Here is a 12,123-nt window from a genome sequence, read left to right on the forward strand (position 1 = left end):
CGCCAATAGGCAGTAGCGGTCGATGCTGCGTCTACTCAAAAGATGTCTATGGGAAAAACACCTTTTGCAATATCTCGCAAAAAGTATTACGAGATCTCGCAAAACATCCATGTCCCTTTAGGGGCTCCGTAAAAAATGCCTAAAGAGGAACCAAAAATATTTAATTGTCTTTTGGGGACGCCCAAGAGACATTGTTCTACTTGACCAACAGGGGGCAGCGTGACATGTCAACAGGAAGGCAGCAACAAAAACACCAATCATGTTAGTGATTAAAATGAGTCATTAGATATTTTTAATCCAGTTTGATGAAGCCAGCAGCACATTGTGGTGTGCATTTAATAAAGATGACGCAATCATATGTTGACCTGACAGCTAAAACGTTGACGGCCGTGCGTAGGGATCTTTCATGTCATATTATTATTAACATTAAAACTGTTATGTACTCTTATTTAATCTCTGTACAGTATCACTTTGGAAGCCACTCAGCTCCATTACACACACACACATACATAAACTGTACAAATAAGTCAGAAAAGAACACTCAACCACTCTAAACCTTTTCGGTAAAAAGGAGGAGTGTTGCAGGCATCCCATAATAATCCGGTAGTGTGGGATTCAAGAATAAAATAAAGACACATGATGACAGTTAAATAAACAAGTCGCTTCTTGGTAAATTAAAGTCCAGTAGCAAGTGACACCATCATGAACGTGCAGAACCTTTTCTGTTGGTCTCAGCAGGTTTTTGGTCCTTTAAGAATCCAGTGTGGGGACAGGAATACACCAAAACCGTGAAAAGAATCCTCTTCTTAACGGCTAGGTTTTGGTTCTCGAGATGTTCTAAAGGAGCGAGGCTCGGGTGACCACGTGTCGCTTAGGAAGAGAAGAAGCCCAAGCCTTCTACTTGCCAAATATGTTCTCGTACTCCAAGAGAATTAGCTCTACTATCTGGTTCTGGTAGACCATGTGGACCGCTATGTTCCAGGTCTCCGTCTCGGGCCTCAACAGTGTGGGTCCAAACACGATAGCGACGCTCTGGTTGGTCATGCGGTTCTCCTCGCCGTGGTCGATCACCCTGGAGGGAGACAACAGACGTGTGAGACTGGAAGAAAGGGGGACCAAGACATAGTTTGACACTTAGACTTAGAAACACTTTATTGATCCACAAGGGAAATTGTTCCACACAGTAGCTCAGTCACAAAGAATGGACAGGATATAGATGGAAAGGATAATGCACACAAGGGCACAAAAAAAGTACAAAAACAAAAGGTACAAAATACCGTATTTTTCGGACTATAAGTCGCAGTTTCTTTCATAGTTTGGCCAGGGGTGCGACTTATACTCAGGAGCGACTTATGTGTGAAATTATTAACACATTACCGTAAAATATCAAATAACATTATTTAGCTCATTCACGTAAGAGACTAGACGTATAAAATTTCATGGGATTTAGCGATTAGGAGTGACAGATAGTTTGGTAAATGTGTGAAATTATTAACACATTACCGTAAAATATCAAATAACATTATTTAGCTCATTCACGTAAGAGACTAGACGTATAAAATTTCATGGGATTTAGCGATTAGGAGTGACAGATAGTTTGGTAAACGTATAGCATGTTCTATATGTTATAGTTATTTGAATGACTCTTACAATAATATGTTATGTTAACATACCAGGCACCTTCTCAGTTGGTTATTTATGCGTCATATAATGTACACTGATTCAGCCTGTTTTTCACTATAAATTGCCTTTCAAATGTCTATTCTTGGTGTTGGGTTTTATCAAAACAATTTCCCCCAAAAATGCAGCTTATACTCCAGTGCGACTTATATATGTTTTTTTCCTTCTTTATTATGCATTCTCGGCAGGTGCGACTTATACCCCGGAGCGACTTATACTCCGAAAAATACGGTAGAGTAAAAATGTACTATTGTAGTAGGGGTGTAACGGCACACAAAAATTTCGGTTCGGTACGTACCTCGGTTTAGAGGTCACGGTTCGGTTCATTTTCGGTACAGTAAGAAGTCAACAAAATATAAATGTTTTGGTTATTTATTTACCAAATTTGTAAACAATGGCTTTATCCTTTTAACATTGGGAACACTATAATTATTCTACCCACGTTAATCCACATTAAACTGCCTCAAGTTGTTGCTTTGATGAAATAAAATGACAAAACCTTTCTTCTACATATAAAAAGTGCAACATTAAACAGTTTCAAGGCAACTCATCATGCTTAATTTATTACAGCATTTGGGAAGCCTGTAGTTGGCTTTTATTATACACACACACATGCACACACACACACACGCACACACATACACACACACAGCAAAATGAACTAACGTAACGCTAAAAGCTAAATAGCCTTCACCTCAACCCAGAACTATGAGCGAGCTGAGCTGCAGTTTAAGTTTCTAGAAGATCAACGGGCTCAAAGCGATGTTTGTATTAGTTGTGACTGGGAAGTGTTTTTTTTATAATTTGGGGAGTGTACGATGTCCGCTGCTCACCTGCTAAACACATATCTGCTCATCTCAACGCCGGAGCACTGACTCCATGCTTTCTGAATACGCACTGCTGATTGGCTGTTACATCGCTCTGAATACACACTGCTGATTGGCTTTGTATGTAACCAATCAGATGGTTGTGTGGGCGGGACAATGCTGGGTGCTCACTGCTCCGACAGAGGCAGAAAGCAGAGCAGCTTGTTAAGACTTTAGATTACAAACTCGTTCGATACACCCTCGTACCGAATTGAAACCCCCCTACCTAAACAGTTCAATACAAATACACGTATCGTTACACCCCTATATAGTACCAATATAAAATATAAGATATATGTAATATTTGCCTATTATATACACAGTATATAATATATACTGATATATTATATTTTTATATAATATATACAATAAATAACAAATCCCAATTACCATGTACAATATTACAGTATATGTAACAGTGACAGCAAAAAAAGGGCAGCATAAAATAGAGCAACAAACATACATTATAAACAAAGAGAGGTAGCTAACATAGAAGCGGCCAGGTATCAGACAGATATCATCTGTTGCTGTATGGCCAGTTTGACAATTAAACAGGTTATTCTTATTTTCATTGTTTGCTATTGAAAAATGGATTCCTGCTAACAACTTGGACGGATGCGTTACAACTGAAGAACTTCGGGTGAATTAAAATGTTCTATTATGTTGTTGTTTGAGTTCACACGTGATTCCAATAGATGTTTGTTTTGATGTCTGCGTGGTGCATTGGGTAAGGTTGCATTGTTACTGTTGTCCATGTCATGAGTGAGGAGTGTGTGTGGTGATCTTCTGTGCTGTTCCTACCCTAATTGACTATTTGCAAAGCTAATAGTTACAAATAAAGATCACTTCCTTCAGCAATTTGAAGTTTATGTCCGATTAATCCCTGAGTCTTAAAAGGCTCATATTTTGCAAAACCCACTTTTCTTAGCTGTTCGCAATTTTTTTGTGTTTATTTTGGATACCCATAAGTCCCCAAAATTGTTATTCAAACCATGGAGGCATGGTATAGACAATGTTCCCTTGGTCCAAAGGAGCCATTTGGAATTAGAGACAATTGTGACGTAGTTTGCCATTGTAGAGGTTTATTGAAAGATGGCCCACGCGAGTCCATCAATGTTATTTTTCATAGCGCCTTTGTTTGGAGTCCAAACAAAAAATATGTCCACAGTGCAACCCAAAAACCTAAAATGTTCTCCTATTGGTTGTATTAACAAGCACAGGTCAACCCTGCCTCAGTCCAAGGGCAATGTAGAGAATAATTTACCCAAAACTAACTTTACTTCAGAGACAGTTCCAACAATTTTTGGCAAAGGTGGATACAATAAAGTCTCTTAACGGTAAATTGACAAATGTAACAATATGTTGGCCTGTAGCATTGTAGCTAAACCAGGCAAAATGTGTATGAGATAAACAGCTATATATAATACAATATTATTGTGTGGATGTACATAATTGTTTGAAATAGAGAGACAGACATAATAACATGTAGCCTGTACACTTATAGCCTTATGGGCTGGAATCTGTTGAAAGAGTAAGTTAATAAATTAACCATTAAAATGTATTCATCTCCTCAGTTCTGATAGTTTCTTCTTTTTTGCTTTCCTTTCGCTGCAAGTCAAACTGAGGCTCGTTCATGTACGGTCGGATGCTAAAATCCCTTGCTGTTGCCATTTGTAATAAATAGTCCTGTATAGTGTTTGTATAGAAGCATACCGATAAAACTACAAACATTGCTGACGCGGCGGAAACACAGTCACATTGGCTGTATGGGACTAGGCCTGAAGGTCATTTGCATGTAAAAAAAGACATCCTCCAAAACATTTAGTTTTCAAAAAGCCGTTAAAAGCGGTTTGAGATGGTCTAAAAAGCTAAATTTATACAAGATTTTGACCAAAGAACCACCATTACACGTTATGTAGACCAGAGTTCTCCACCTTTTTGATCTCGGGTCCCAACTTTTCCACTGCCACTTCCAAATATTAATACTTAATAATTAATCTTACTCTTGATTGTAATCGTTTTCAATAATTATATCTAATCTACTTGCACTCGATGGAGATGAGTGTTTGTCAAGTGCACGGTTAACATGAATTCCCTTTTTCTCTCAATGACAGCATCTCTACGCGACACACTTTACACATTTAGATTCTGTTTTTAGCAAACGACTATTCTATCCACGATTCCGATGAAACATGAATCAATGATTCTGTGTACTTCTGCTTACCGCGTAAGCAGAAATGGAGCGCCGCTGTGTTTTTTTTTTTATCCTTTGCAGCAGCACCTGAATGACTATGATAGCGCGTGTGTGTCATAACTACGGCTGAATAAAATAAAAAAAATACCGATAACTGCATCATTATTCCGGAATTTTAACGGTCCGATTGGACGGACCAATTAGGAACTGGTACATAAAAATACTAATACTCGGTATACATCTTTAGTAGTCAGGTGAAGGGCTTTTGACCAGTCAGAGAGAGCATGACCAGATAATCTCCTTAACGTTTGGTCAAAAGCCCCTCACGTGATTTACAAGACGCCTTGTTTGCTACCAATTTTGAAACGGAGTTGGCCACACTTTCTCTACACATGGCTCTGAAAAACGAGACCCGACCCTATGGTTTAGAAATATTGATGTAGACCACAATAATTGTTTTGAAATCTGGACTAAAAAAAAAAAATCACAATTAGCACCTTTGTGCTTGCACGAATTCTTCCTGCTATGTCTTTTTATTCTCTGGCAGACCAAATGCGTATGGGATGTATTAAGAAGTGGAGTTACAACTAGGAATGTCCCGATAAAACCTTTTCACTTTTAATACGATACCAATATTGCAGCCTTAAGTTTATCAATCAGATATGATATCAGCACAAATCATACTTACTTGCAGTATTTATTTTGTAGTCAGTCGCTGCAGGTTTCAACAAGTTGAATTTAAGACCATAACAAATACAATAAGACTCATTTTATGTCTATACTGGCAATAAAGTAAAAAGACATGAAGGGAAATTGCTTTGGTTCAATTACAGCAGAGGGAAAGAAATGCAAAACATAAAATGGGGGTCAATTTGATACATTTTGTGCATTAAAGCTGCTAAAACCAATCCAACCTAGGTCAATTTCACTGTAATTTATAAGCTTTATATCATTCGTGATAGAGCAAATTAATGTAATATCCAATAATACTTGTAACTAGTTGGCGACTTGTCCAGGGTGTACCCCGCCTTCCGCCCGATTGTACCTGAGATAGGCGCCAGCGCCCCCCGCAATCCCAAGAGAGAATAAGCGGTAGAAAATGGATGGATGGTTGGACTTGTAACTAATAACCAATTATGTTGTAAAACTAAAATAGTTTTTTAAATGATTACCAAACTATTAAACTATGTATTAATGTGTTTTATCTATATTTACTGGTTAATAATATTTTATTTAAAAAGATAAATAATTCCACAAAAAATACTTTTGATGACTGAGGTGTTTGCAAAGAACAAATATTTCCTTACTTTCTCAAGTGTTTGAAGAGGGCCTGCATGGTGTCGTGATTAGGCTCGGGAAGCTGTCGGACCAGTTCTTTGATAGCATGGACCCTTTGCTTGTAGTCTGGGAGCTCTGCAGGGAAGAGAATTAAAATCAGGAGGACAGCGATGCTTCGCTGTGTAAAATAATTGCATAAAGTGTGACACTGATTGCATTTATGGTGCCTGTTCGCCACAATAGGCTCACTCTAATGCAACAGCGTGCAAATAAAACTGACAAAGAAGATTTCCATGTGATGCTTCTTATCGTTTTTCAAGAAAAAAATTTGCAGCATGAGTCAAATGAGCCATTTGAGGAGGTAAAAAGACGCACTGATGGAGCTGACAAAGTCGTGGAAAAGGCTGTAAGTGAAGAGCGGCTCAGGAAGCTCTCTGAAGAACATCTTTAAAGCTCCAGTGGTCACGTGGATGTCCTCCCACTTGCTGTCGTCCAGGTTCACCTTCTCATCTGCACAGGACAGTAAGATGAAAGGTCATAGGGTGATGTCACTCCCGCGGTAAAAAAGCTCAGCAATCGCACCGTGATTGACAGCATAGCGGAGCTTCTGTATCAGCGCTAGGTTTCCGCTGACTCTGTAGAGGCCGTCCACGCACAGGCCTGCAGGGTGTGACGGGAAGACAAAAAGATTTCAAACATCAAAGGGTGGAAATACCTTGTGGGTCATTCACCTGCAGCTTAGAACCCACTTTTGTTCTCCACATTGTCGATGCACAGCCTGACAAAAGTCGGAACCGTGCTGTTCTCCCTCTGGCAGAGACTGAGCAGGCTGCAGCCAAACACCTGATCTGTGCACACAAACACACAACATTGGAGGAGAAACACAAGAGCTCATTGTCGTTCAACACGTGATCCACAGGTTTAGCATCATGGGAACTAAACATGTTATATTCGTTTTTTTTTTTTAATCAAACACTTGAACAGTTTTCGTGTAGGTTTTCCAAATACTTTTTGTCCCAAAAAAAGCCACAACCATTCAAAGTCCAAAGATGGGATTTGCTAGAGCACAAAGCGAGTAAAACACATAAACATGTGAGTTAAAAAAAACAAAAAACTATTAATGTGAAAGATGTGCGATGCTACATACATGTTATATTGTTTATAATAAATGCATTCTTACTACTCTTTTGTAAATTATAAGTACTTTAAATCAATTTTAAAAAAACGTATTTACGTTCCTATGTCACTTAGGGATTGACTGGGTTGAATTAAGCACAAAGTATGGGACAACTTTTCACATATTTAAAGATTTAATTGACACTAAAATGAATGGCATCGGAGAATGATCAAAGTGATTTCAAAAAATCTCTACCAATATAATAACTTCTATATGGATATTTCTTCCTATTTAAGTGTGTGGATTTATAGTTTAAATAGTGGTTTTAAAGAAAGGAAGCATAAAGGGTTAAAGTCCATGTGAGAGAAGAAAAAAGCTCACACTGTGAAATATCAGGAAAAGATATATATATATATATATATATATATATATATATATATATATATATATATATATATATATATATATATATATATATAGGTGTATATATGTATATATATATATATATATATATATATAGGTGTATATATGTATATATATATATATAATATATATATATATATATATATATATATATATATATAGATGTATATATATATAACTTTTATGGACAGAATTTCCAGGTGCAGTCAAGGCGTTGAGGGGTTCCGGTTTGGTAACCGCAGGATTAGGTCTCTGCTTTTTGCAGATGATGTGGTCCTGATGGCTTCATCTGACCGGGATCTTCAGCTCTCGCTGGATCGGTTCGCAGCCGAGTGTGAAGCGACCGGAATGAGAATCAGCACCTCCAAGTCCGAGTCCATGGTTCTCGCCCGGAAAAGGGTGGAGTGCCATCTCCGGGTTGGGGAGGAGACCCTGCCCCAAGTGGAGGAGTTCAAGTACCTAGGAGTCTTGTTCACGAGTGAGGGAAGAGTGGATCGTGAGATCGACAGGCGGATCGGTGCGGCGTCTTCAGTAGTGCGGAAGTTGTACCGATCCGTTGTGTTGAAGAAGGAGCTGAGCCGGAAGGCAAGGCTCTCAATTTACCGGTCGATCTACGTTCCCATCCTCACCTATGGTCATAAACTTTGGGTCATGACCGAAAGGATAAGATCACGGGTACAAGCGGCCGAAATGAGTTTCCTCCGCCGTGTGGCGGGGCTCTCCCTTAGAGATAGGGTGAGAAGCTCTGCCATCCGGGAGGAACTCAAAGTAAAGCCGCTGCTCCTCCACATGGAGAGGAGCCAGATGAGGTGGTTCGGGCATCTGGTCAGGATGCCACCTGAACGCCTCCCTAGGGAGGTGTTTAGGGCACGTCCAACCGATAGGACGCCACGGGGAAGACCCAGGACACGTTGGGAAGACTATGTCTCCCGGCTGGCCTGGGAACGCCTCGGGATCCCCCGGGAAGAGCTAGACGAAGTGGCTGGGGAGAGGGAAGTCTGGGTTTCCCTGCTTAGGCTGTTGCCCCCGCGACCCGACCTCGGATAAGCGGAAGATGATGGATGGATGGATATATATATATATATATATATATATATATATATAATATTTTTAGGGCAAAAAAGTATTTAGTCAGCCACCGATTGTGCAAGTTCTCCCACTTAAAATGATGACAGAGGTCTGTAATTTTCATCATAGGTACACTTCAACTGTGAGAGACAGAATGTGGAAAAAAATCCAGGAATTAACATTGTAGGAATTTTAAAGAATTTATTTGTAAATTATGGTGGAAAATAAGTATTTGGTCAACCATTCAAATTTCTCACTGATGGAAGGAGGTTTTTGCTCAAAATCTCACAATACACGGCCCCATTCATTCTTTTCTTAACACGGATCAATCGTCCTGTCCCCTTATCAGAAAAACAGCCCCAAGGAATGATGTTTCCACCCCCATGCGTCACAGTAGGTGTGGTGTTCTTGGGATGCAACTCAGTATACTTCTTCTTTTAAACACGACGAGTTGAGTTTATACCAAAATGGATTCATGGATGATACAGCAGAGGATTGGGAGAATGTCATGTGGTCAGATGACACCAAAATAGAACTTTTTAGTATAAACTCAACTCGTCGTGTTTGGAGTAAGAAGAATACTGAGTTACCTACTGTGAAGCATGGGGGTGGAAACATCATGCTTTGGGGCTGTTTTTCTGCTAAGGGGACAGGACGATTGATCCATGTTAAGGAAAGAATGAATGGGGCCAAGTATCGTGAGATTTTGAGCCAAAACCTCCTTCCATCAGTGAGAGCTTTGAATGGTTGACCAAATACTTATTTTCCACCATAATTTACAAATAAATTCTTTAAAATTCCTACAATGTGTATTCCTGTATTTTTTTCCACATTCTGTCTCTCACAGTTGAAGTGTACCTATGACGAAAATTACAGACCCCTGCCATCATTTTAAGTGGGAGAACTTGCACAATCGGTGGCTGACTAAATACTTTTTGGCCCCACTGTATATATGTATATATATATGTATATATATATATATATTTGTATATATGTGTGTATATTTAGTTGGCGACTTGTCCAGGGTGTACACCGCCTTCTACCTGAATGCAGTTGAGATAGGCTCCAGCACCCCTCGCGACCCTTAAAGGGACAAGTGGTAGGAAATGGATGGATTAATATGCAACTTTGGATGGATTAATATGCTATTTTTATTGGCTTATTACATAGCCATACACACTTTTACTCTTTAGTCCTGTGGGCAAACGAGCCAACTGCACGAATGTTAAATTAAGCAGGAGAAAATTGCCTGATTGCAAAAAAAAACATTTTTTTAACTGAGTTCCACAGAACTTTGTAGAGCGGTTGTTCAAGGTGGTTGCATTTTTGGTGCAGATCCAGATAAAGGTGTGGATGGAGGAATTTATTTTCGCTTCTAGTTGTTGCAGTCTGCTTGTATTGGGGTCACAGAGGAATCCAATTAGTTTTGGCTTAGTGTTGGTCTGCAAACCTCATAAGGTACATGTATAAACACCTACATATTTGTGGCACATATACCATCCAGCCATCCATTTTCTACTGCTTGTCCCTTCTTTTGGTGTCGCTGGGGGTGCTGGAGCCTATCTCAAGTTAAACCAATCTACTTGAATTGACTATAATTCACTAGGTACCTTTAATATAGCCTTTGTCTCTAACAGCCTGCATTGTGGGTCTGCGGGTCAGAAACTTCTTCAGCTTGTGTTTGGTCTTCTTGTTGTCGGCGCTATCGACGCTGGCTGACGTCTTCATGGCTGCACAGGACACAGAAAAACGCTCATTGCCTTGATGGCCGTGCAGGCAACAATCACGCTGACAAAGCAATACAACACGATGTTTTACTCATATAAATCATACAGAGGCGTATTTTTACTGCGCTTTCACATGTCAGGGCTGCCTTTGTCGTGGTGATGATCTTTACCATGCGTTGCCTACATAACAAGATAACATACTTTCCACATGCTTCCTACCTGTTTGCTACATGCTCTTTGCATATAACCTACGTGCATCATATATGGTTCTTGCTCCTACATGCTCATTAAATGCGTTCCTATATGCTTTTTACTTGCTTCCTACATGTTTCCTGCATACTTCTTACGTGCTCTTAACATGCTTTGTACATGTTTCTTAAAATATTCCTATAGGCTTCTTACATTATGAGTACAAGCTCTTTACGTGCTTCCTACATGGTTTGTACATGCTTTGTATATGCTTCTGACATGTTTCCTATGTGTACTTCACATGCATTATACATGTGTCTTACAGTATTCCTATATGCTCCAAATATTAACACTATATGCTCCTTAGATGCTTCTGACATGCTTCGTACGTACTCAGTGGCCGAGTAACCTACTCAGTGGCCTAGTGGTTAGAGCAGGGGTGTCAAACTCAAATACAGAGTGGGCCAAAATCTAAAACTGAAGAAAGCCGCGGGCCAAGGTTGAACAAATTAACCTTTTAATAGGGACCCAAACAAGTTTTGCATTGAATATTAAACAAGCAAGGCTTATATAACTTTATAGTCACATGCAAAATCGAGTTTCAAATTATAATAAATATCAATGGCATATCAAATAAAATTCTAATAAAAATTGGGGGGCAGGGTTTGGTGGTAGCGGGGATGTATATTGTAGCGTCCCGGAAGAGTTAGTGCTGCAAGGGTTTATGGGAATTTCTTCTGTTGAGTTTATGTTATGATACGGTGCGGATGTTCGCCCAAAATGTGTTTGTCATTCTTGTTTGGTGTGGCTTCCCAGTGTGGCACATATTTGTAAAAGTGTTAAAGTTGATTATACGGCCACCTAATGGCTGTTGATCAAGTATGCCTTGCATTCACTTGTGTGTGTTAAAGCGGCATGTATTATGTGACTGGGCTGGCACGGTGTTTATATGGCGGGAAAGCGGACGTGACGACAGCCTGTAGAGGACGCTAAAGGCTGTGCCTTCAGGGCACGCCTCCAGTATTGTTGTCCGGGTGGAAATCGGGAGAAATTCGAAAGAATGGTTGTCCCGGGAGATTTTTGGGAGGGCCACTGAAATTTGGGAGTCTCCCGGGAAAATTTTGAGGGTTGGCAAGTATGAGTATCAGCGGTGAATGCAGTGTTACAGAGGCATCGCCGCTGTATAATACCGGCGGGCCAGCTCTAATCTTAATTTGATATTACCTCAAGGGCCAAATGAAATTACACGGCGGGCCAAATTTGGCCCGCGGGCCAGAGTTTGACACCCATGGGTTAGAGTGTCCGCCCTGAGATTGGTAGGTTGTGAGTTCAAACCCCGGCCGAGTCATACCAAAGACTATGAAAATGGAACCCATTACCTCCCTGCTTGGCACTCAGCATCAAGGGTTGGAATTGGGGGTTAAATCACCCAAAATGATTCCCGAGCGCAGCCACTGCTGCTGCTCACTGCTCCCCTCACCTCCCAGGGGGTGATTAAGGGTGATGGGTCAAATGCAGAGAATAATTTCGCCACACCTAGTGTGTGTGATGATCATTGGTACTTTACTTCCTAAATGCTTC

The 12,123-nt window shown here is 40.1% G+C and overlaps 1 protein-coding gene across 4 annotated transcripts in view; it reads right to left on the minus strand.

Moving 5' to 3' along the window:
- Positions 1-269: 269 nt before the first annotated feature.
- Positions 270-12,123, minus strand: part of LOC133568699 (rho GTPase-activating protein 12-like) — an 85,465-nt gene continuing 73,611 nt past the window's right edge. For all 4 annotated transcript variants that reach the window (XM_061920792.1, XM_061920791.1, XM_061920794.1 and 1 more), the window contains 6 exons: positions 10,237-10,356; positions 6,768-6,866; positions 6,601-6,678; positions 6,394-6,528; positions 6,048-6,153; positions 270-1,072 (listed from right to left, as the gene is read on the minus strand). In XM_061920792.1, the coding sequence (XP_061776776.1) occupies positions 898-1,072; positions 6,048-6,153; positions 6,394-6,528; positions 6,601-6,678; positions 6,768-6,866; positions 10,237-10,356 (713 nt within the window). In that variant the 3' untranslated portion in view covers positions 270-897. The remainder of the gene's footprint in view (positions 1,073-6,047; positions 6,154-6,393; positions 6,529-6,600; positions 6,679-6,767; positions 6,867-10,236; positions 10,357-12,123) is intronic.

This window comes from Nerophis ophidion, linkage group LG14 (assembly GCF_033978795.1).
Source record: "Nerophis ophidion isolate RoL-2023_Sa linkage group LG14, RoL_Noph_v1.0, whole genome shotgun sequence".
NCBI lineage: Eukaryota > Metazoa > Chordata > Actinopteri > Syngnathiformes > Syngnathidae > Nerophis > Nerophis ophidion.